The 24364-nt window shown below is 42.7% G+C and overlaps 3 protein-coding genes and 1 long non-coding RNA gene across 9 annotated transcripts in view; 1 reads left to right on the plus strand and 3 right to left on the minus strand.

The window, feature by feature from the left end:
- Nucleotides 1-8116, minus strand: part of ASB11 (ankyrin repeat and SOCS box containing 11) — a 22189-nt gene extending 14073 nt beyond the window's left edge. Inside the window, exons 1-3 of one of the 5 annotated variants that reach the window (XM_039914213.1) lie at nucleotides 8103-8116; nucleotides 4241-4289; nucleotides 3314-3439 (exon numbers count right to left, since the gene is read on the minus strand). In XM_039914213.1, coding sequence (XP_039770147.1) covers nucleotides 3314-3425 — 112 coding nt within the window. In that variant the 5' untranslated portion in view covers nucleotides 3426-3439; nucleotides 4241-4289; nucleotides 8103-8116. Of the gene's footprint in view, nucleotides 1-3313; nucleotides 3538-4240; nucleotides 6886-8102 lie in introns of those variants that run through there. The other 4 variants (XM_039914211.1, XM_029079632.2, XM_039914212.1 and 1 more) reach the window with 4 other exon arrangements.
- Nucleotides 4954-15360, minus strand: PIGA (phosphatidylinositol glycan anchor biosynthesis class A). Of its 2 annotated transcripts, XM_029079635.1 has the most exons (6): nucleotides 14359-15360; nucleotides 12003-12135; nucleotides 10950-11082; nucleotides 9842-10048; nucleotides 8565-8776; nucleotides 4954-8137 (listed from the first exon to the last, which is right to left on the minus strand). In XM_029079635.1, the coding sequence occupies exons 1-6, from the start codon at nucleotides 15095-15097 to the stop codon at nucleotides 8035-8037; spliced, it is 1527 nt and encodes a 508-aa protein (XP_028935468.1). In that variant the 5' UTR covers nucleotides 15098-15360; the 3' UTR covers nucleotides 4954-8034. The 2 variants fall into 2 exon arrangements, with proteins under 2 accessions (XP_028935468.1, XP_001515555.3); XM_001515505.6 differs by lacking the exon at nucleotides 4954-8137 and having other exon boundaries at nucleotides 8188-8776.
- A 5687-nt stretch (nucleotides 15361-21047) lies between these two features.
- The window catches only part of LOC120638853, a 46111-nt gene continuing 42794 nt past the window's right edge, over nucleotides 21048-24364 (plus strand). Inside the window, exon 1 of the long non-coding RNA XR_005660856.1 lies at nucleotides 21048-21221. This is a non-coding gene — a long non-coding RNA (uncharacterized LOC120638853). The remainder of the gene's footprint in view (nucleotides 21222-24364) is intronic.
- The window catches only part of VEGFD (vascular endothelial growth factor D), a 32787-nt gene continuing 31523 nt past the window's right edge, over nucleotides 23101-24364 (minus strand). Inside the window, exon 7 of the mRNA XM_029079755.2 lies at nucleotides 23101-23748. Coding sequence (XP_028935588.1) covers nucleotides 23622-23748 — 127 coding nt within the window. The 3' untranslated portion in view covers nucleotides 23101-23621. The remainder of the gene's footprint in view (nucleotides 23749-24364) is intronic.

The following is a 24364-nucleotide window of genomic DNA, read 5'->3' on the forward strand; positions in this document are numbered from 1 at the left end:
ACAAGAAGCAGCGTGGCCTCGGAGACAGAGCGTGGACTTGAGAGTCAGAAGGAACTGGGCTCTAACTCCGACTCCGCTTGACTGCTAAGTGACCCTGATCAAGTCATTTAACTTCTCTGTACCTCAATTACCGCATCTGTAAAACAAGGATTAAGGTTACGAGGCTTATGTGACACAGGGACTGTGTCCAACCTGATTATCTCCCATCTATCACAGGATTTAGTACAGTGCCTGCACATACCAAGTTCTTAACTAATACCATTAAAAAAAACTAAAAAAAACCTAAAAATGTTTCTTAAAAAAGGCTTAACTGGTCAGCAGAAAAACTCTCCCTGCCTGAGAGGAGCCATATGAGCTGAGAAGGTTTTCCTAGGCCTCATGCCTAGACAGAACTGAGCTCATTCATTTTTTTTTATTATTATTAACTCCTCTTCCCTGACTCCTTTGCTCCGCATCTGATGTATAAAATAAAGATCGCCCAATAGGCCTTAAACAGATTTGATTACTGAAGAACTTTCCTAGGCCCCTTAAAGAAAAATAGCTGCACTTGAAATCTGCTGCTAAAATGAAGGTGTTTCCTAATTTCTGGCGCAACAATCAGAAAAGAGGGTCAAATTTCTGGAAAGCATCTCTGGTAAAGTAAGAAACTCACTATCAGAACTGTTCGCATGGTTTAATTTTCGAAATGTCTACCAAAATGGCTGACCTGTCCTACCCTTGATATTTCAGTTTAACAGCATTTCCTATGAATTACCTGCTGCAAGCTACTTTTTACCCTCCTTAATAATGAAATCCAATGAGTCGAAACAAGTTTCACTACGCATGAGTGATTCATCTAATCTCTTAAGGAACTAATCACACTAGATATATTGTTCTCTTACATTTAATTATATAACCTTTAAGTATATCATGTGACAGATTTTTCCAAAAAACACATTCTACAACCCATGCCATCCGCTGAACGTGTCATCAGATTCCGCCCTGTCACGGCTCCCTCCTTGTTGCAGTTTTGAAATTTGTGTTTGTGGACAAATAAGGACTAAATATTATTTGGCCCTCAGGTATTTGTTTCCACCCCTTTCAGGGAAAATCTAACAATTTTTCAGTTTGTCATGTGAATTCTTTAAGCTGTTAGCAGAAATAATTTTATTTAAAAGTGAAGTCTTTTTAAGTTTTTGGCAGATGCTCTGCATTCCTCAGTTACACATATATTTTGATAAGAGTTTAGCTTATTCAACAAACTTGTTTGCTCGCTCATGATGAGGTGTGTGGCAGATGAGTAAAAATGGGTTGTTTGATTCAAAATTTAAATGTTTCCAGTGCTGGGTCAGCACCGTACCCTTCAACTCAACTCCTCCCAACTCTCCGTCTACATAGAGGCAGAGCAGATGTCAAAATTCTCAAACGGGGCAGATCCCAAGAACTCTAAGGGAGGAGAATGTGTTCACCTGCCCAAGAACACACTGTTCCTATGTCCACTTGAGTGGCCATCTGAGATGTCCTGCCAGGGATTAAGTTTAAGCAGCAATCCCTGCATCTACCAATTCTGCTGTACAGTATTCTCCCAAGGGCTTCATTCATTCATTCCATAGTAATTATTGAGCGCTTACTGTGTGCAGAGCACTGTACTAAGCGCTTGGAATATACAATTGGGCAACAGATAGGGACAACCCCTGCTCAATGACGGGCTTACAATCTAATAGGGGGAGACAGACAGACAAAAACAAGACAACATAATCCCGATAAATAGTACAGTGCCCTGCACATAGTAAGCACTCAAATACCACTGACTGACTGCAGACGGAGGGAACAAAGAAGAGTGAAAGCCCAGGCTACTCTACCAGGCCAGAGGATCTCTGACCAAATCAATCAATCCAACAATGGTATTTACTGAATGCATACAGAGTGCAGAGCATTTAACTAAGCGCTTGGGAAAGCTGGGAGAGTTGAAATAGGGCCCAAATTCTGCTCAAAACCCAGGTATTACAGCATTGCTTTCCAAGCAGCCAGCTTGTCTCCATCTCCAATTTCCACTAGCCAACTCTTCCCTTTAAAAACCAGAAGGAAGAGGTGTGTATGGGGGGGGGGGGAGCTGTGAGGGGGAGAGGTTAGTTTCAGATAGCTGAGGGTACAGTGCATTAGACTAAGTATGCCATTTACGGATCGGGGGTGGGGGAGAATTGGTTGGTGTAGGTATTTGTTAAGCGCTTACTATGCGCAGAGCACTGTTCTAAGTGCTGGGGGAGATACAGGGTAATCAGGTTGTCCCATGTGAGGTTCACAGTTAATCCCCATTTTACAGATGAGGTAACTGAGGCACAGAGAAGTTAAGTGACTTGCCCAGAGAGACTAAGAGAGTAGAGGCAAGCTCAGCCAGAAACCAGGCAGGGAACCTTGAATAATGCTATACTGGACTTCAAAATATTCCCCACCGTCTCAATCAGAGTTGCCCACCTCTCCCCATAAAGGACTGATAACTAATAATGACTAAGCAAGGAAGCTTAAATGCAGTAACCCACCTCTTCTCAGTCTTTTATCAGGGCCAAGAAGAAACAGTACACTGAAGTATTGAGAACTGTGGCCTAGTGGACTGAGCACGAGCCGGGGTGTCAGAAGGACAGCTAGTGGCCTCTAAGAATTTGACATTATAAATGAGCTTATGCAGTTAAAGGAATTTTCCACTTAAGGAAGACAAGACACAAATTTAAAGCGTTGCCGATTTATACCATAGAATACAACACCGTGCAGGTCCATCATGGAAGCTAATTTCCTTCCAGGGACTTGGATCCAGTCCAGGGATTGAGTACGGGGCAAAGGAACGGAGTAAACGGGGATATGGGGATGACTCTTCTCCTGGAGGGACGCCTCTGGACTTAGCCTCTAGGGACTGCCATTGCAAAGAAAGAACAACATACATAAACTTCTGAGCTCCTCAAATTTTACAAGGAAAAAATCATGAATATTTTAAGGACTGTATTAATTTTAAATGGCCTCTCCAGAAATCTGATATGGCTTTAATGATTTTTTTTTTTTTAAAAAACTCTTACTTGGAGATAATACACCGGAAAATATATTGTTTTAAATAACTTGACTAATTCCTGACTTAAACTTTAAGTGCTTATTTTAAAACAGATAAGAACACATTATTACTGAGCAGGTAGTGGGCATGTACATGATGCTAGGGAGATCATTAGATTAGTCACTTCTCTCTTTTTGAGGGTCTTTTAACCTAGTCAATCACATTTTAACCTGACATGCATAATTCGGAAATAAAAAACAATGGTGAATTTGCAGACTGTTCAAGGCAACCTACCTCCCTGAATTGAATGACAAATGTAGTCCCCAAAAGAAATCTCTTTCCACACACTGGATATTGTTGCTTGAACTTCATATTTCTGCTTGGTTTCTCCAATTAGATTGAGCATTTCTACTGTTTCATCTGAAGGTTACAGAGAATTGACACTTCTTTCCGCCACTGTGAAACACTTTCTAGGGCACTAGCAGCCACACATCACATGCCCATTTCGAAAAGGTATCCTGTTTAGAAATTTGAGAGTGGATACTTCCAGATAAAGCATGATGTAATCAATAACCTTTGCAAGTACCAAAATAGAAAGGTGCATGAAAAAGTTAATTAAACCATAAATTATGCTTAAAGGGAACTATTTTAATAAATATTTAACGTTACTGTAAAGATATAGTCTACTTTTAAAATTAAATCCTCTTCAGGGATGTGGGTAAGGAAGAGGAAGAGAAAGGGAGTTTAAGGGCTTTTCTACCTATTTTTCTAACTTCTTGGAAAGAATTCCAAACTGCAAGTGAAATAAATCCATCAATAACAGTAGTCTATTGAAGAAATTTCACATGGTGACATCTGAAACCTAGAACTACTGTAAAATCTCCGCATTTTAGTTTGCTAAACAACATGGCTTCCTAATGCACTTTTTAGGAATAACAGTTCTATGTACTATCTACTCCTTCTTTTGAAAGATCATGCAGGCAATTGTCAGTGTTAACTGTTAATGTTTCACACTGTTATCATGCAGCATGGCTGAGAAAAATTCCACATATTAAATGTTCTCATGGTAACCCCACTTATATGCTTAAAATGGTATACATTTAATCTCTTGAGCCCATAACTAAAGAGCAACATCAAATCTTTATAGCAATCACAATTAGCTAATTACTCTGACTACAATTTATATATATATATACACACACACACACACAAATATTTTACCTCCTCCATAGATTTCTTCTGCTATCCTGGCAGCCTCCTTTTTGTTCCCCTTGACAATATAGAAATGGGTTAATAGAGCCAAAAACACTTTAATTAAAAGCTTAAAGAAAAAAAAGGCAGCAAAAATCGTAACAAAAATGTTCTTAAAACCAAGGGACATAGGACAGTCCTCCATTTTGGTTCACTTTCTGTATAGCCTCCCGAGGGCTGCAAAATTTCACCAGGTCATTATTGGTATCAGATGACAGCTATTTTAAACTCTAGCACTTGGTGATCCTGTTATCGAGGCTCTCATGGCTAACATTTATTTTGATGGTGATGTGAACTCGGAATGACAATACTTGAGATGTCTAATTTGGATCCCGTATTACACAAGAGAGCCTTCTTTCTGATAGCAAACACCTCACTGAGGCACAGTAATGCCAAATAAGGCTTTAAGAAAAGGGACATAGCCAGAAGAGTCTGAAGGTAAAATTTCAATTCTATCAAGAGGCCAGACACTCTCAGATCTATTTTACAGGCTCAAGGCTTAACTCAGGTACACCTCACAGCGTCTTCCGCCCAGTAATTAACCATCTAAAAATAACCCTTTAATATACGAACTTACTGTACAAACAACATTAACAGTGGAATGTCAAATGACTCCCCCGAATACCAGAATTCAAGAAAAAATAAGTGATTGTCAAACCAAAGAATGACCCCAAACCACTCTGTTCTTTGAATAAAACTTTAATTTTCATAATTGCATACGGAAAATCCTAGCCACAGAGACAGTTTAATATCAATCTACCCGCGTTCTCTCGCAATGCTGGGAGACATGAATACCGTGGAGGCTTGTTAAAATACTTCAAAAAAATAAGTTTGAACCTCTCTTTAAGTATCTCACAGTGAAAATCTCATATGCGCCAGCTCTAATCATAGAGTTTATGTCGAGGAGGGGGAATGTGGACAAAATTCCCATGTCGTTATGCAATAAAAGTTGTTACCTGGTGCTTTACCAACCTCACCCCAGCAAGGGAAGCCTTCGGGGATCAGAATGTGTTTTGAATCTTTCCCCCTGGGAGGGAGGGCCTGATAGAAGTCAAGTGCATGCAGTTTTCGCCGGAACCTTTCCATACGCTCTTCCTAGGCAGTCGGTCCTGGCAGGGCTGAGTTGGGAAGCGACCAGGTCACCAACATGGAATATTTTACTAATCTGATCAGCAGCAGGTTGTCACTCGACTAAGTTAACAGGATTCAGTGATTGCAGGGGTGGGACCTTAAATGTGGCCAGAATTCAATTAACAGGCTTCTGAAGATACTTTATTCCTAATGTTTGGGCCCTTGCCAAACCTCTGAAGACCGATGCAAATCCACTCGACTGCTAGTCTGGACTCTGCAAACTCCTACTGCCCTAGCAAATGGAAAAACTACCTTTTTACTGTTTTTATGTCACTAAGGGGCTGGATGAGGCAATGTATATAGTTATTAAAGAGATTACTGATTATCATCTAAAAGGATAGTTGTGTCTTTGTTTTTTTTTGTGTTTTTTTTTAATACTGTGGTATTTCATTGGAGGTTCTGTTAGGAAAACAGAACTAAAGTAAAAACATTAAAATAGTTTAATTTTAAGATCTTCCTCTTGGTGTTTTTCTCCCCAATAAGCCCCTAAAAGGGCTTTAATTGGTGCATTATCTAAAGAATGATGTTTCCTTTTATAAATTCTGCTTTTAAATGCAGACTAAGGAAGACCACCACAAAATATCTGTATATAAAAATTAATCAGTCCTTGGCATTGCATTCAGTTAAAATCAGTAATCTGTTTTTTAAAATATCTAAGCAACCTGTGAGTTATGTCGGCAAGCAAGCTGAGTCCTCATGAATTTTCAAATAAATTACTCATTGGAAGAGATTTTGAAATTCCAAAATATTTTTTAACAATGTCAGAGTTGTTAGATTTTGAAGCTTTGTATTTAAAGCATGCATCTCCAAAATGAAGAAACAAGCTCAAGTGCAAAAGAATTCATCATAAATTAAACTGTGCACTTTAATGGAAACAAAATTAATATTTTGGCGGTTTTTTAAATCATCAGTACTGACCCTACTGTACCTGATATGTCAACCCCCACAGTTCAACAAAGTCCATTTTAGGACTTTTTAGTTTTTTATTATCAAGATGAGTCCACATGAGAGAAACCTAAATTCTCAATTTCATAAAACAGTATTCTGTTGATTAAACCATTTTCAGTAAAAAAAGAAAATATATACGGTTTGAAACTTAGGGCCCACCAGGGGTGCTAAGTTAAAAGACTTGCATAAAGCCAACTTTGATGAGTTCCCCCCAAAAGTTCTGCATGTTACACAATTTGAATAACAACAAACTAAGACTAAGCACAAGCGCAGCAACTCTTCATTTTAAATGATTCATTCAAAAAACGGGAAAGTTTTTGGCTTACGGTGAAACGTGAAGACAGTTCTTATAAATTCAAGGTGGTATTCATTCAGTTAATGAGAGATTATGTAGGTTGTTTGGGGTTAGAAAACCCATGGCTCTGAAGCAAAGAATATCATACTGAGTACACAGGTTTACTGGCCAGATCCATCAACAGTGACTATTACCTGAAAAACTGCCAAATGGGTTGTTGGGAAGCAAAAATCCAGGGGGAAAGGCTAGCGAGCCATTCTTGACCCTAGATAATCAAATGGAAGCTAGATCACAATTGATTGCAACTAAACATGCCGTCTAAATGGTTAGACATCACCATTTTTGTCATCCCTTGTGCAATCTGCTCGGGAAAAGCTACAACTCTGAGGCACTGACCAGCCAGAGAGAGTAACAAATGGAAGCTTGCAAAGTGTGTCCCTGCATACATTCATCTCAAAACAGTGATATCGGTCGCTAGGGTTCTGCATTTTTTTAAGTCGGTTAACATTTCGAGAAAGACGTATTCAAAAAAGGAATGAGTTTTTCAAATAAAATGGTCCGATAGCACAAACTTTCCAATATAATCTTAAATACAAGAGGGAACTGCAGGGAGAAGCATCTGAAGAGCCAAGTGAGTTCAGCACCAATATATTTGTTCAGCCTGAATGTGCCAGGATTTTCCCAAGAGTGAGTTGGACTCTTGGAAAAACAGTCTTTCCACACCAGGGGTTCTATTCAGTAAGTTACTCCTGAACTATAATAGTAACTTAGTGACCCAAAAGAGACATCCCACTTTCCCAAGTGTCCAACTTAGTTTAGGGTTGTGTTTCTCAAAGGCCGTTGGGAAGTGGGTCTTTCTCCAGGGAATCCAGAAACTGGTGCTGCAGGCGACTGGGTACTGAGGGCTTTAGCGGCAGCAGCAGTAACTTTAGAGAAAAACAACCTTCCTCCATAACTTTTCCAAACTAAGAGTTAGCTCTTTACTTATCAAGTCGGATCCCAGACAACCAAGCCTACCCACCACCATTAATTCTTTCTAACTCGCTCCCTCACCTCAGCTACTAATTCTAACTAAAAACGAAAGCTGTACTCTCCCTTTTCTTGCACCTTCAGTCTATCAAATGGTATTTGATCACTTACTGTGTGCAGAGCACTCTATTAAGCACTTGGGCGAGTACAACAGTTACAAGACTTTTTTTTCTTCCTCACCATAAGGAGTTTACAGTCTAGAAAGGGCTTACAGTCTTCTGCCTCTAATTTTTGGGGTGGAAGAAATCATAGAAGACCTCTGGCAAACTAGAGAATTAAAAAAAAAAAAACCCGAAACCAAAACCAAACTGCTCTAGGGAGCAGTCAACTCATGGGGAAAACCTGACTAATTACTTAATACTTATTGAATGCAGGCATCATGCAATTTGAAAATATTTGTCAAACAATATTCTCTACCAATATACTTACATGAAGTCTTAATTCTGTAATTTCTTTCCGAATATCTGGTGTTTTTTCTAAAGGATCAATATTAAAAATTGGCAAAGAAACTCCAGAAAATCAATTTGGCCCATAAATGCCACAAGCCCATAAAATAACCTTTTGAAAACATCCACTTTGGAGCATATTTTATAGTCTGAAAAGTTTAACACCTGAGTAGCTCACCTTCTCCCTTCTACATTTCATATAAGTGCAAAAAAGTTTCTACTCTCAAGAAATTGCATAAGTTTAGGTTCTCTCCCTCAATATTAAAAATAATCTCAACTCGAGGTAGCTTAGTTTACTAAGTTATTCACCCCAAACCTGGAAGGTCACTAAACACTTTCTTCAGTGGAACTAAATCTATCCCGTTTTGAAAATCTTCAAAGTCCGAGTTTCTACCTCGTTTTTGCAATCTCATCATTCTTTTTCCCCTTTTTACTAAAAGAATACTGTCGAGTCCACGCTCCATTTGGTCCTGTGGCATCTATTGCAACGTCAATGGTGGAATCCGGAGTTATCCACCTCAGGAAGAGAAGGAAGAGGAAGCTGAACACCGCAAACAAGGCAAAAATGTAACCAGTTACTGGGCCACAGTGAGATATTAGCCTGTCCAGCCGCTTGTCCATCGAGAGTACAACCTCACCTGCCACGCGGTCATAAACCTAAAGAGGAGAGGAAGAGATTGTGAATTTTTGGACAGTAGTTATCCCGGAGAATTTAGTTATTGTCCGCTAAATATATTCTTCCTTGGGGCTTTGCACCCATACACACACATCCTATCCTGTGTACAAAATACTCAGAGCTGTATGATCCAGATCACCTAAGTAGGATGTGATAAGTCATTATTACATTAGAATGAAGGAAATGCTTTTTTTTTTTTTAATCAACCATGAGCATCTGCTAATGGCCCAGAGGCTACATGGCTCCTCCTATCAACAATTTCAAAACCGCAGAGTTCAGTACTTGGACGAGCACTTAACTTTGCTCCACAATGCCTTGGCACATGGAAAGGTCAGTGGGAAAGCAGATGAGAGTAATCAGGGAGTCTAAGGAGGGTGATAGAGGTTGAGTGCAATAACAGAGAAGCTGTATGTAGTGGTTAGCTTTCTGAGCAATAATTTTGTATAAGGAAATAAAATAAAACTGTTTCAAGATTACATGAAAAGAGCTAAAGCCATTTCAAGTTTTACATTTTCTGAGCTGAAAAAGAGTACTGTTTCCTTACAGTTCTTAGAGATCACATACCTGCTAGAGGAAAAAAAAAAAAAAATCCCCATCTTGACCACTCCAGTCTTAAACCAGAGGCAGCCAAACTGCAGGTCATGAGCCACATTTGGCTCGCAGTGAAAGACACATAAAAGATGCTTTACTGTTTCACTGACGCAGGCGATGACAGCAAACCGCAGTGTGCCGCTGCCCTGGTCCCTCTGGTGGATGGTATAACCATGTCCCCCACCCACCGAGGTCTGGGTCGGGAAAGGGTAGGGTCCTTGGGACCACCCTACCTCCCTCTTCCCCCTCCTCCCTGCCACCCAATCCCAGATGTCCCTCTGTTTGCTGTTGACGCTCACCACACTCCCCGCAGACAGGGAACACTTTGGTTAAAAATGTCGCCAGAATGCTAAGCCTTCACTATTTCAACAAACGATTTCATGCATCCTTTTTATGAAATACCCCCAGCCTGATAAGGTCCTCAATGTTAACAGACGCCCAGAATCTGTACATACTTTCTCAGTTCTCTCTGCAACGTTCCTCCAAGTATAGAAAGTCTTCACTCGATTATGGATTTTTTCTGGAGCTGGCAATGTTCCTGATTTCAGTTGGGAAATTGCTTTTTCCAAGCCATCACACAAAGATTTTACAGAAGGTTCACATAAGATAATAAGATTTTCTGGGAGAACCTCAGGAATTCCACCAACTCGGGTACTGACAACCTTAAAAGGCAAGAACAGAACATAGGGCCTCCTAAAAGATCCTTTCACAGGCAGGACATATACAAGCCAATGTCTAATCAGAAGCACACTGTGAAAGCTAATGGTGATTTCCACAAAGGCTTGCCTTTAGATTTAGATGTTGACTCTGGATACAGCTTAGATCTCAAATCTACTGTCCACCTCGTAGGAGGAAAGAGAGGAAACACTGATCTCTTATCCCCTGGGGATGTATTCTTGTAAAACCCAGGGTTTGGAAAACTCATGTTCCAGTGCTCATCTGTCTGACTCCATGTGCACAACTCTTTCTTCTTACACTGCACGGTATTATCACCAAACAGGAGTGTATTGTAAAAAAAACAATGCTGTCCAATTCTGCCATCACATTCTAACCATAATGACTAATGAAAACACATTAAGAGACAAGTTTTGCCAACATATACCCAGGGTAGTTAACTTAGATTTGCACAGAATACTACCTAGTTACATATTTCAAATTCAGATGGTGGTATTTGTCAAGTGCTTAAGATATGTTTAAATACAAAACATTACAGTATATTCAGACTGACATTTGGGTTCTAAAAACCACAAAACTTTTAAACATTTTGCCTATACCAAAAATTATAGATTATTTGACCTACTGCTACAAAAATGATTCTGCAGTGACATTCAAAACACGGCATATGCTTTTCCTCCCAAAGGTTTATGGAGTTCGCCAAAGCAACACAACCAAGGGATAATAAACATTACTAGAATCCAGTCAGTTAAAAACTACCTAGGTTAATGACAGTTCCGATTGGAGTTTTATGATTAGAAATGGAATTTTCTGTACCTATCAACCTTAAATTGATTAAACATAACCTCTTTTAACCCCCATTCCAAAAGAAATGCCCAAGCACTTTACCTGTAAACCGCAACTAGCAGCTTCGACAATCGCCATACAGAAGGCCTCCGTAAGAGAAGTGTTGAGAAAAATATGTCCCTGAACCAAGACATTTCTAACGTCCTGGTGCTCCAAGGCTCCCAGGAGTCGCACTCTGAATGGAAAACAGAAAGGGGAGATGGAGAAGGGAAGAAATTAAAAGGCACCTACGAGTTTTTCCAAATTTGATATTTGAATTATAAATTCTATGCTCTGCGTCGACAGTGCCTGGCTCACAAGCACTCCAGTGGCACCCCCAAGCCTTAAAACCCCTGTCCACTTCTTGACCATTTGTGGGTGTTGCACTCCAGGCTCCAGAATTGCCTCTCTAGGTCTCTCTGCAGGTCTTGTCTGCCTTCCAGAGGCACCAGGGGACACCTGGGGCCCAGGAATCAAGGTGCGGCAAATCCCTCGGCCACAGGATTCCACTCTCCAACCACCCTACGCGCTCCTCTCAGTTTAGTTCAGCCATTCCCAATGCCTCCTTTACCCTGCCCACCTATGAAGAACTTGATACTACATTTTCTGGTTTTACAAGATAACAGGGCAAACTCCAAAGTTCAACTTTTCCAGAGGTTTCCAATGAGACTGCAGCAATACCGGTCCCTTTTCTAACGAAAGTCTAAGAGTTGTGTGGATGGTTTTTGTGTGTGTGTTTTTGGTGTTTTTTTTTTTTTTTTTTTAACTAGCTGCCAAAGTAGTCTAGAAATTAATGTGAATTTGGCACATGCAAACTTTTTCCCAATTAAATATATTTCCCCCAAATATTCACCACCAGATATAGTAAATACTTAACTACTGAAAGGGAGGGGCAAGGGGGATACTGATGGAGGGTCACAACTAGGAATCCTGTTTTTTCCCCTGAATGTAGGCAACCTAGAATCCCTGCAGATAAGGTTTGGAATATTTACCAACTTTGTTGCTTGGCAAGGAAATGCATCTATCAAAGAAATCACTGCATCTTGACCTTATAAGAATACAAAGATCCAGATATTTTTACTCACAACTGAGGAAACAAGAAACTGTAGCCAGTACCTGTCATGCAGTTGGTATCTTTCTCGAACTTCTTCCAAAACAATTCTCTTTGGCCCTTCTCCTCCAACAATGAAATGTAAATCTGGATATTTCTGACACAGTTCAGGAATTATCCCGCTAAGCAAATCAATCCCTAAGAACACAAAATGAGGATGAATTCTGGAGAAATATTACACTTTGTACCTTATCTGTGGTCTAGAAATCTAAAAATGCTGAACCACTCATCAAAGCAGATCCATTACCGGAATCTGAATCTGGTCACTGGGCAGAAAATACCATCCATGTTACAAACGTTCTCATTTACTGAAAAGTTGCTTTCATACATTGAAATGATCTAAAATAAGAAGGGCAAAAACTACCTGAGAACTCCACAGAGCAACCATCTAACCCACGTCAGTCCTAATTTTATACTCAGTCCTCCCACAAGGTGTGGTTTTCACTCTGCTTTGGATAGGGCCCTTAGACAATTAGGGAATGCTTTTCTGACATCACAAGCTTGGGGCTGTAGAACGCAAAGCAATTTTGGTAGAAACGGTTGTGTACACAGCACTGATCAATATGCAGAAGCTACAACTTGGGCAGAGTTCACCAAAAATATAGCCTCTTGTTCGAGAACTAAGTGAATTCATATATATAAATAACAAAAACTGATATTTTCAATGCAATGCAGGCTAACTTCCAGGTATGTCTAAATAGCATTTTGTTCGCTTTTCCTCTTAACATGAAAGAAACCTCCAATGAGGTGGGCAAAAAACAAGTCATAGCTACCATTTGACTGAACGTCTACTGTTAAAAAGTTCAATATTGGACTTGACCTAAGTGATATTACACTCTTGCCCCTGCAATTCTTTGCTTTTTAATCAAGTGGGTTTACAGTGCGGTCCCATAATCAGGTTTAAACCCTAAGAGTGGAACAAGGAAAATCCTCCAGATGAAAATTTTTTTTCAACTGCCTCCTTCTACATAATTTTCGCTCTAAAGGCAATTTACCCAGTAGAAGGAAATTATCCAAACTGGAATCTAGGCTAATTCAGAATATCAAATACTCAGGTAATTTTGCATTATAATTTGCCTCCACTAGACTGCAATCCCAAGGTGGATACCGTGTGTTCAACTTCTCTTCTACTCTCCCGGGCATTTAAACGATGCTGTCCCCACCAAAGGAGGGGAATGCCTGTTGGGGCAAGAGTGGGCCAACGCTATCAGTGGCGGAGGCTTCTGCCCAAAAGCTCAGCAGGAATCCTGAAAATGGCTGGCTCACACAGGGAGTGAAGCCTGCCATGGCTACTCGGATAGCTGGGTGTTATGTGGCATAATACTGACACTATATGAAGCGGTCACTTGGGCAGCAAATGCGTTTTCTAAGTGGGATTTTTGCCAAGACCTCATAATGGGCTGCACACCTACCTATCCATCTACTCCCTTGCAGCACTCAAACCACCTGCCCTAGAATCAAATTCCTTTGCACAAGGCACACACCCCCTTCCCCCCATCACCTCCTCCATCCATCATCCACTCAGTACTGAGGGCAGCAGTCACTCAGATAGTACTGACCAACTAAAGGGATACTGTGGACATGGGATAATTGGAACATGGACTGTCTCCAACCCAATTATCCTTTATCTACCCCAGCACTTAGCAGAGCATCTCCCACATAATAAGCACTTAAATACCATTTTAAAAGAGATAACTACATGAAACACATTTTTCAAGTGCTCAAACCTTTGAAAGAACAAACTCTCCCGAATGCCTAATGTCAGTGGTACAGGATAGCACAGTGTGGCTCCAGCAAAGCCATTTCCTCCCCCCTCAGACTTCCTCTTGCGGTGCACCTGGAGGTCGTATAACGGAGGCTTGCTTCCCACCTCTCAAATAAGAGCGAGCCTCAGAGCTACCGCTGCATCTGAGGCTGAATGGGAAGGAAGTCCCCATCAAAAATTTGCAACCCACAAACATCAAATTAAACCCCCCTAAAATGTTTCTGCATTTGAATTCGACCTACCCCTTCTTCCCATTGGGCAGCTTCAGGAAAAGGCACAATTAGGCTCTCCTGAGCACAGTGTTCTTTACAGCGTAATAAGCACTGAATAGATACAACTGATTATTCCTGACAAGTTTCTCCTTTACATCTATTCAACAGAACACCGCTTGACTCTCTTCTAAAGCAGTTTCGTCTTCAGATGGATATAACTTCTCTTTTTGGATTTATAAAATCTCAGATCTTTCAATTCTAGGCATCTTACAAGTACATTACTATAAACAATTAAGAGTAGAACAACCTTCATAACCTGGTGGTAAACAGTTTTCTACAAAGAATTTTTACGCTAAGTGCAAGTTCTGATTGGGACTTCATTACCTTTTCTGTAAACAAGCCTGCTGATCACAACAATAGTTATTACACTATCGTCTCTCCTAAACGGATCTGGAGTGAAGTCGGTGGGGTCTACGGCATTGGGGATGACCGACACTATCTCTGGATTCAGTGCTGCTCTTAGGACAGTGTTTTCTTTGCTAGTATAAGAGACACAGATTATATGGTTTGTGTCACAGAGTGACACGGTTAGAAGTTTGTTAGTAAGCACCGAGCTGACATCGGCAAATCCAAAAAGAGAATGGTCCGTGAAGACTGTCTGTAGCCCCATGGTCTTGGCGTGGAAGAGTGCATCGTGGGCCATGGCAGAAAAAGAACTATGTGAATGGATTATGGTGATTCTCTCTCGAACAAATATGTACCTGAGAAGAGGCAGACTGTGAAAGAGGGTTGTGGCCGTCGACTGATTGTACATAACCTTCAGAGGCAAATAATACACTTTGAGGCCACTGGTCAGGTAACGGACGCCTTTCCTGTTGCCGTACGCATGGGTGACGACGATGACTTTGTGGCCTCTTTCAATCAGGCACTGAGACAGCTGGTAGATGTGACTTTCCACTCCTCCCATATTTGGATAAAAGAAGTCGGATACCATGCATATGCTATGCATCGGGGGTCTGCACGCTGGACGAGTTCCACAGTTTACATGGAAGTGATCGGAAGAGAGGACCTGTCCGTGTCCGCCCACTCCTCTGTAAGCCATGTCGGGATGCGATTTAGTCATCGGTTCTTCTCGCGGGAATCCAGGGTGTCACCTGAGAGAAAGGATAGAAAGCTCCTCGGCGATATACCAGAACGTGCTCCAAACTGCCACTTCTGGCCCTAGGCGTCCAACAGGGTTGCACGGATTAATACCCAAGCAGATGAATTCTTCTTTGTTGGCCAGACACATGTTGCTTCACTGCTGCACAAAAAGGAAAAAAAAGGAGATAATAGGGCTCAGTTCACAATTTCACACCAAAGCCAAACGACGGGGGGGGGGGGGGGGAGACGTCAGACTTGACAACTTCTGGTTGGCATAAAGATGGTGCATCTCCCCCTTCATCAACGACGCCACAGTCAGTTGGGGCCACGATATCCAAAATATTTCTCTAGTCGACTCCAAAAGGCCCACAATGACAGTCACCGCCTCAAAGCCTCCTTGCATACACGTGCGCCTCCCCGGTAAAACCGCCAAGACGGGTTGTTCTTCCAATTGTCGAGGGCCACTCCAGCAGCCTCGGGGCAGTTGTATTTTTCCAGTCGGTTTGGAAGGAGTGAAAGGCGACACGACGACGGGCCGCCTCGACTCTTAAGTGGGGAAAAGGGCAACTTCCCGGGCTGGTCCTGCCTTGGCTTTGGTTCTCGGTCCCAGAACGACTTGCGGCTGGTTTTCCTGCGGCCAAGGGGATGCAAGAGTGGGGCGGGTCCGGGCCGACCGGGGGGAAAAGGGTGGCCCCCCAATAAGCCCCACACCCCCCGGAGTCAGTGTGGAGGTGGCAGAGGGGCAGGGTGTCGTTGCCTCCTCGGGCCGGTCCTGCCGCCGCCGCCGTCCGCCGAGAAAAAGACGCGAGGTCGAGGCGGGGCCTGGCGCCTCCCGGCACTTCCGGTCCGCCTCACCTGGGCTGCCCGTCCCTCCACGGGGGACGGAGAGGCGGCCCCGCGGGCGGGCGGATCTAAAAGGACGCAAGAAGAAAGGCGGGAGGCTCCCCGAGGAGCCTCGGGGGCGGGCTACCGCCGAAAATCCCGGGGCTGCTGCCATGACCCCGCCCCGCAGTGAGGGAGAGGCGGCGGCCTCCCGCTCCCAGCCAATCAAAACGCAGCTTGGGGGTCACGTGGGACGAAGCGGCCCAGACGCCTCCCCGGCCGATGTCAAGCCTGGGGCCGGTTGGGAATCGTAGTTTCGTGGGCCTCGGGTCGCCATTCGAGGCGTTTCCCCAGTCGGGGCGGGGGCCATGACTACCTGGGCACTCCTTTCCCCGCCTTTTTCCCCGCCCTTCCCTTCCCCCCCTGCTCCCAGCCCGCCTGCGTCGCTGAGGTGAATAAAATGGCGGCGGAGCCCCTGACCCCCTTAACAGTGGGCGGCCCTCAGTGTCCCCACAGTCCTGGAAGTTTAGGGCAGTGTGGCTCAGTGGAAAGAGCCCGTCCTTGGGAGTCTGAGGTCGTGGGTTCCAATCCCGCCTCTGTCACCTGTGAGATTTTGGACAAGTCACTGCCCTGGGCTCCAGTGACCCCATCTGGAAAATGGGGATTAAGTCGGGGAGCCCCTCCACGTTTTGCCCTCTATCCCAGCGCTTAGAACAGTGCTTGGCACATAGTAAGCGCTTAACAAATACCACCGTCTTGGTTTTGTCTGTCTGTGTCCCCCGGTTAGACTGTGAGCCCGTCGTGGGGCAGGGACTGTCTGTCTGTGGCCTAATTGCCCATTCCAAGCGCTTAGTACAGTGCTCTGCACATAGTAAGCGCTCAATAAATACGATTGAATGAATGAATAAATCGCGGCTCTGCCACTTGTCAGCTGTGTGACTGTGGGCAAGTCACTTAACTTCTCTGTGCCTAAGTAACCTCACCTGTAAAATGGGGATTAAGACTGTGAGCCTCATGTGGGACAACCTGATTACCCTGTGTCTATCCCAGCGCTTAGAACAGTGCTCTGCACATAGTAAGCGCTTAACAAATGCCACCATTATTATTCTCTGTGCCTCAGTTACCTCATCTGTCAAATGGGGGTGAAGACTGTGAGCCTCTCGTGGGACCACCTGATGACCCTGTCTCTCCCCCAGCTCTTAGAACAGTGCTCTGCACATAGTAAGCGCTTAACAAATACGAATATTATTATTGCAGATGAGGGAACTGAGGCCCAGAGAAGTGAAGGGACTTGCCCACAGTCACACAACGGACAAGTGGCAGAGCTGGGATTCGAACCCATGACCTCTGACTCCCAAGCCCGGGCTCTTTCCACATGAGGCTCACATTGTTAAACCCCGTTTTACAGATGAGGTAACTGAGGAACAGAATAATAATAATGATGATGGTATATGTTAAGCGCTTACTATGTACAAAGCACTGTTCTAAGCACAGGGGAGGATAAAGGTGATCAAGTTGTCCCACGTGGGGCTCACAGTCTCAATCCCCATTTTACAGATGAGGTCACTGAGCCACAGCGAAGTTAAGCGACTTGCCCAAGGTCACACAGCTGACGAGCGGCGGAGCCTGCATTTGAACCCATGATCTCGGACTTCCCAGCCCGTCCTCTTTCCACCGAGCCACGTTGCACAGAAGTTAAGTGACTTGCCCACAGCCACACAGCAGACAAGTGGCAGAGGTAGGATTAGAACTCGGGCCCTCTGATTCCCAAACCCATGTTCTTGCCACTAGGAAATACTGCTTCCTCATCCATAGGGTGGGGCAGAACCCGCTGCTGCTGTCTCCTCTTTTATCCTCCCTCTGCACTGGTCCCAAAAGGATAAATTTACAGCTAAATTTGTAAAAAAAAAAAAGAGTATCATTAGGGAAAAAAAGGGACTTTAGATATTTAAAGTGATATTGTTATATAGAGAAGCAGCGTGACCTAGTTGAAAATAATAATTTAATAATAATTTTGGTATTTGTTAAGTGCTTATTATGTGCCAAGCACTGTTCTAAGCGCTGGTTAGATACAAGGTAATTAGGTTATCCCACGTGGGACTCACAGTCTTAATCCCCATTTTACAGATGATGTAATTGAGGCACAGAGAAGTTAAGTGACTGCACCAAAATCACACTCTGGCAAATCGGGGATTTGAACCTATGACCTCTGACTCCCAAGCCCACGCTCTTTCCACTGCACCACGCTGAAGGCCTGGGTTCTAGTCTCAGGAGCTGCCATTTGAATGCTGGGTGTCCTTGGGCAAGTCATTTAATTTCTCTGTACCTCAGTTACCTCATCTGTAAAATGGGGATCATTTCCTCCCTTGATATAGACTATGAGACCCATATGAGACAGGTTCTGTCCAACGTAATTATCATGCATCTACCCCAGCACTTAGAATAGTGCTGGATACACCCTAAGCGATTAACAAATACCATTATCTTAATCTTTCTGTTGAGCAGACATCTCAGGCTCAGGATATCCTCTAATGGGTTCCAGGAAACTGGGGCGATAGGATTAAAGTGTGTAAGTGATAGATCTAATGATAATATTCCTCCAAAGTGTATTGCTTTGGAAAATGGTCTGAAGGGAATGTTTAGTTGGAAGCTTTTCATCATGAACTCTCAGAATGTGGCAGGCTTCACTTCAATTTGATGAATGAAATATATGTCAAATGATTTTTGGAGCATTGACTATAAAGGAGTGCAAAATAAATGATGGTATCTAAGCTATTTATTTTTTGGTTTAAAATTATGCCCTTTGTAAAGCTATTGGTGCAGAAATAAAAATGATTACTACATTTGTGAAATATATCCTATATGCAAAGCAATGTACTACTAAGTCTCCAGGAGGTTTACAATGATCATAATAATAATATAATAATAATGATATTTGTTAAGGACTGTACTGAGCACTGTACTAAGCTCACGTGGGGCTCACAGTTTAAGTAGGAGGGAAAACAAGTATTGAATCCCCATTTTGCAGATGAAGAAATGAAGATGAAGAAAGGCACAGAGAAGTGACTTGCCCAAGGTCACACAGCAGGTAAGTGGCAGAGCCAGCATTAGAACCCAAAGCTTCTGACTCCCAGGCCCTTGCTCTTTCGACTAGGCCACACTGCTTCAAAAGATTGGAGGGGGGAGAAGAGAAAAATCATTTTTAATAGCAGTGCTGTTCTTTGGCTGCAGTAGAAGAGCATGGTAGTGGGAGTCTGGAGTTCTAATAATTATAAATAATAATTATGGTATTTAAGTGCTTATTATGTACCAAGCATCATACTAAGTGCTGGATAGATACAAGATATTCAGATGAGACACAGTCCCTGTCCCGCATGGGACCCATAGTCTAGGTGGAGGGATAGGATTTAATTCTCATTTTACAGATGCAGAAACTGAGGCAGAGAGAAGTTGAGTGACTTTTCCAAGATGTGTGCAGAGTGCTGTACTAAGCACTTGGCTGCATACAATAGAAGAAGTCACGATACCTTTGCAGTGCAATCATTTCAGATTCTTTCTCATTCACAAATACAGAAGAGAGAGAAAATGGTAATTTTATAAAAACTGAGCAGGAACAAGGAACTGCAAGTTATAAATAGCTGTAAATTTCCACGTTTGTGAAATAAAGCAGGCTGAACAAATGAGTAATAGGGGAATAGGAAATTCCAGCAACCATCCTTCTGTTTTTGAGCAGTTTTTTTACTGTGAAATTAATTTACTCATAGTTCATGAGATAAATGGCCTCAAAGCACAAGTTTCCTATCCCTGAAGTGTGCTGTATTGTTTTTCATTAAAAGCCTTCAAAATTGATCATATCCACCATCTCTCTAATTAATAAACTCAGAAGGCATTTTAATCTTTCGGTTCTGATCATTATGGGTTTTTTGCTTTTCCATCGGCAATAGAACGCCCACCTAGCTGAGCTCTTCCTTCAAATATTGTTTTCCACATAAAAGATGTATGGTTCTTGCTGTCATGTCAATAAGCTCCTTGACCTCCTTGTGGGTATGATAATGAAGAAGATCATGCATAATGGCATAATGGTATTTGCTGAATTATTTTTAAACCTCCTAGCTTACCCACAGCATTACCGTCGATAGTATTCGATGGGCACTTACTGTGTGCAGAGCAGTGCACTACGCACTTGGGAGAGGACAGTACAACAGAGTTGGTAGGCACGTTTCCAGTCCACGGTGAGTTTACGGTCTAGAGGGATATTGTCATTTTGCAACATATTAAAGATTTGCAGTGTAATTTCTGATTTATTTTCCTGAGGGTAACAGGGAAGGGATTGTAGAAATCTTTGAGGCCCTTCAGCCCTACCAAACAACGGACCAGTCTGCGTCACTCCTTTCTCAGCACGGGGTGGGCCTAGGACCGGAGATTGGGGCCAGAGAACAGAGCAGCCCCAGAAGGGTCATTCCCCACTCCCAGGCTCTCCAAGATGCCAAGGTCATTTTCAGGACCAAATGAGATGCGGTTCCACGAATGGGGTCACGGGACTGGGAGTCAGGAGACTAGATATGAGTCTCAGCTCTGCCTTTTGCCTGCTGTGTGATGCCTAACTTCTCTGTTTCCGAGTTTCTTCCCCTGTAAAATGAGGGAGAAATACCTGTTTTCCCTCCCTGCTTTCTCTTCCTCCCAAACTGTGATTCTCATGTCGGACAGGGACTGTGTCTGATCTAATTGTCTTTGATCTACTCCACCTCTTAGCTTAGTTCGTGGTACCTAGTCATAGTAATAGCAGTAGTATTAATTGAGAGCCCACTCGGTGTGGTGCATTGTAATAAGAGCTTGAGAAGTACAGAATACACGTAATGTGTTTCCTGCCCAGGAAGCACTTCATAAATACCCACCTCTATTATTATAATTATCATTATTTGTACTGTTACAATTTGCTGCGGGGTCCCTAAGATCCCTCAGGGTAGTCTTTTGGTTAAAAGGTATGAGTGAGACAGCAAGTTCCTACTCCACTACAATTCCGGCCCTAGTAACTTTCAAAAACCTCTGTGACTGGACCAAAAGTTGACTTCTATTATTCTTCCCCCCTTCCTTCTTACAGGGGAGCAGTGCGTTGATGATGGTGATGATGATGATGATGGAGTCTCCAGCGGGAAACAACGGCTGAGCCTTGGCGGAGTCCCAGTGGGAAGGAATTGATTAGCGAGCCAGTGGTTTGCATGGTGCCACTCACTCTCCTGTCCTTACCTATCGTGTTGCCACCGGGGTCCAAAATGCAATGGGTGAGTAAAGCAGTCAAGGCTGCAGCACACTGCAAAGAGTCCATAACAGTTACCGTCTAAGATGATTCTCAGCTGTACTATTCTGTATTCTCTTCCTCAGTCCTTTGAGCTTCTTCATTTGCCCTTTTCCAGTGCTATTTCGGCTGCCGCAGTTTTCTTGCCTTTTTACAGTTTCATGCCCATCAGAAAGGCTGGGTGCAGTGGGAGCGTGGGGGCGTAAGGGTTGATGTTTTAAAAGTCACTGTCTTTTAAATGTCTTTAAAAGACGAGAAAAAGTTTTCTAAAAGTCACTCCTTCAAGGCCCTAGTCTTACAGAGGGGTAAAAAAAAATTCTGTGACAGCTTATCATTTTGGAAGCTTGTTCTCATGAATTACATTTACTTTTCACATAAGCACCCATAGTGAGTACAGAATCTGTGATTTTCAAAAGTGGGGGAAAAAAACTTAGAAAAATCCACCAGGAAGTTCATTCAGTACACATAAATGTACTTTCTAATTAACAGGCAGTTAACTGATTGGATTTCAAAAATTCAAAATATCAAACTGGTACGAAAAGATTCCTTACCTCTTTTCAGATAGTCTTCATCTGTTCCATATGACCAGCATGGTCTAGTGGCAAGAGCATGGGCTTGGGATTCAGAGGATGTGGGTTCTAATTCCGGCTCTGTCACTAGGCTGCCGTGTGACCTAGGGCAAGTCACTTAACTTCTCTGTGCCTCAGAGACCTCATCTGCAAAATGGGGATTAAGACTGTGAGCCCCACTTGGGACAACCTGATTACTTGTATCTTCCCCAGCACTTAGAACAGTGCTTGGTAATAGTAAGTGCTTAACAAATGCTATAATTAGCATTATTCTGACTTTATTGATTTTCCACAGCTTTACCCAGTGAAGCTGAGGCTGTGTAGATGCCCAAACAGATGATTTAGACAACACTGGAGTGGGACAGAGAGGAGGAAAGAGCCTGAGGGATCTGGATTGTCGGCCAAGACCATTCCTAAATCACAGAATAAAAGGAATTCATACAGTCATCATTAGTCTGGAAACCACAGGATGCTGAATGTGGCTGTATCCTCCACTTCCAGGCAGGATCCAGAAGAGCTGTAGAGTGCCATCTCATACAGCTGGAAGGACTCTTTAGAGAACATCTAGCCCAGCTCCCTGATCTCAGGCAGGGCAAACTAATAATAATACAATGGTATTTATGAAGTGATTACTTGGTGCTAAGCATGGAGTAGAAACAAGGTTATCAGGTCATCACAGTCCCTCTCCCACATGGGACTCACAATCTAGCCAATCCTCATTTTACAGATGAAGAAAATGAGGCCCAGAGGAGTTAAGTGGCTTCCCCAAACTCACACAGCAAGCCAGTGGCAGAGACCTAGGAGAAACTTGGACCTCCTGACTGTCATTCCCATGAGCTTTCTCCTAGGCCATGCTGCCTCCTATTGGCTTGTGGCTATTCCAAAATGAAGGTAAGGATAATTCCCCCGAAGTCCCTGTCCTGTGTCCTCTCCAGGTACTTTAGCCTGAGTCAGGGGCAGTGTAATTGGGGAATAAGAGTAGCTGTTGACCTCCTCCACTTCTCTTTTGTTGGAGAAGTTTGGCAAATTTTTCTTTACATTTCAAAAAACCATTCCAGGAAAGCACTGATAGCAAGGTCTAAACTTGCCTTTGCCCTAACTTGCTATGTGACCTGGAACAGCCACTTAATAATAATGTTGGTATTTAATCTGCTTCAGTTCCCATCCATTTTAAATGTGGGTAAAATACTTGTTTCAGATCATTTTATAAGGCTCTGCCACTTTCGTGGATGAAGAGTGTCATGGGAGAGGAGTGAAAGGGTTCAAATGATGCTAAAGTGTAGTTATGTAGAGAGATCTTGGCTAACTGATGTATTTATTTTCTTAAATACATTTAAATATGGTACATCAGACAGTAGTTGTACAATAAATTCATAATAATAAAAAGCTGGACAGTAGATCAAAAAAGTCAGTGCTGAACATATCAAATTCTGTACAAGGAAGAATCAAAGAGTATTTCACAAAAGAGTTGCATTAGCAAGGGGTTCAGAATCTACAAAGATGTAGTCCCTCTATCTGAAAGGGTCGGACGGTGACTGTCACTCCATTATATAGCTACACATACCCATTTCATTCAATGTAAAAATTTCGAGTTGGCTTTCTCTTCACCGGTCCTGGCCACCAGGTGGGTCAGAGGGCCGCTTCCCAGGGCGTCAACTCCACACAATTTATTTACTGGAATAAATAAGCGAAGGCTGGATTGAGTCTTGTGCTCCATAAAGTGGATGATGCCCCCATGTGTACTAAGGATTGGAAAGTCAGTGACAGCAACTTGGCAAAGCAGTGTGCTGTTATAAAACAGGAAAGGGAACATTTCGTCAAGGGTTTTCTCTGCTATGGAGGCTGTGAGAGCCTTTCTTCTCCTTTGTAAAACGGCAGTGCTTTGCACACAGTGGTTTTCCATTTGAACAAGTTCTGGTGTGGAAAGGACATCTGTCCTCACAGCTGTCAATAGAAAGGAAAATTAACGTTAGATTAACTTTAAGTCCCCATCTTCCTCCAAAGGGCCTTAAGGGATTGAATTCGATCTACTCCCACAGCTCCCCCCACTCTGTCCCAGAAACTTTCTGTGTTCTTGGGTTTTCTGGCTCAACTCTGGGACTCTGTTATTTTGTTACATTGTACTCTCCCAAGTGCTTAGTACAGTGCTCTGCACACAGTAAGTCCTTAATAAATACAATTGATTGATCATGTTTTTCACTGTAGTGTCCCCATCAGATTTCCAGAAACATTAGGGATCTGAATTCTGAGCGGCCCAGACTGGCCAACTTCAAAAGCAGTAAATCCCAACCACAAGACCTGTCTTGTTGAATCATTTTATTTCCAACTATAGATTAGTTCTGTCCCCACTAAGGATTGGAATTGCATAGACAATTCCTTTTCCTGGTATTTATTTGCTACTTGGGAAACGTGTTAAACTGAAACGTGTTAAACCTCGGTGATCTTATTTATGGCTTTTCTGCCTGGCTCACAGATGTGTAAGGTTCTAGTCCAGGATTCTTTCTCCAGTAATGGCAACAAAGGAGCATTCATGCTGGAGAAAATTGGTCAGATTTTCACC

The sequence above is a fragment of the Ornithorhynchus anatinus genome, chromosome 15, assembly GCF_004115215.2.
Source record: "Ornithorhynchus anatinus isolate Pmale09 chromosome 15, mOrnAna1.pri.v4, whole genome shotgun sequence".
Classification (NCBI taxonomy): Eukaryota; Metazoa; Chordata; class Mammalia; order Monotremata; family Ornithorhynchidae; genus Ornithorhynchus; species Ornithorhynchus anatinus.

Bases quoted from the DNA above. Each gene is read 5' to 3' on its own strand.
- PIGA (XM_029079635.1), bottom strand. From the start codon at position 15,097: ATGACTAAATCGCATCCCGACATGGCTTACAGAGGAGTGGGCGGACAC. The intron at 12,136-14,358 runs GTAATGAAGTCC...TTGTGTTCTTAG, and splicing joins CAGGCTTGTTTACAGAAAAG to GGATTGATTTGCTTAGCGGG. The intron at 8,777-9,841 runs GTATGTACAGAT...TCTCCTCTTTAG, and splicing joins TTGCAGAGAGAACTGAGAAA to GTTTATGACCGCGTGGCAGG.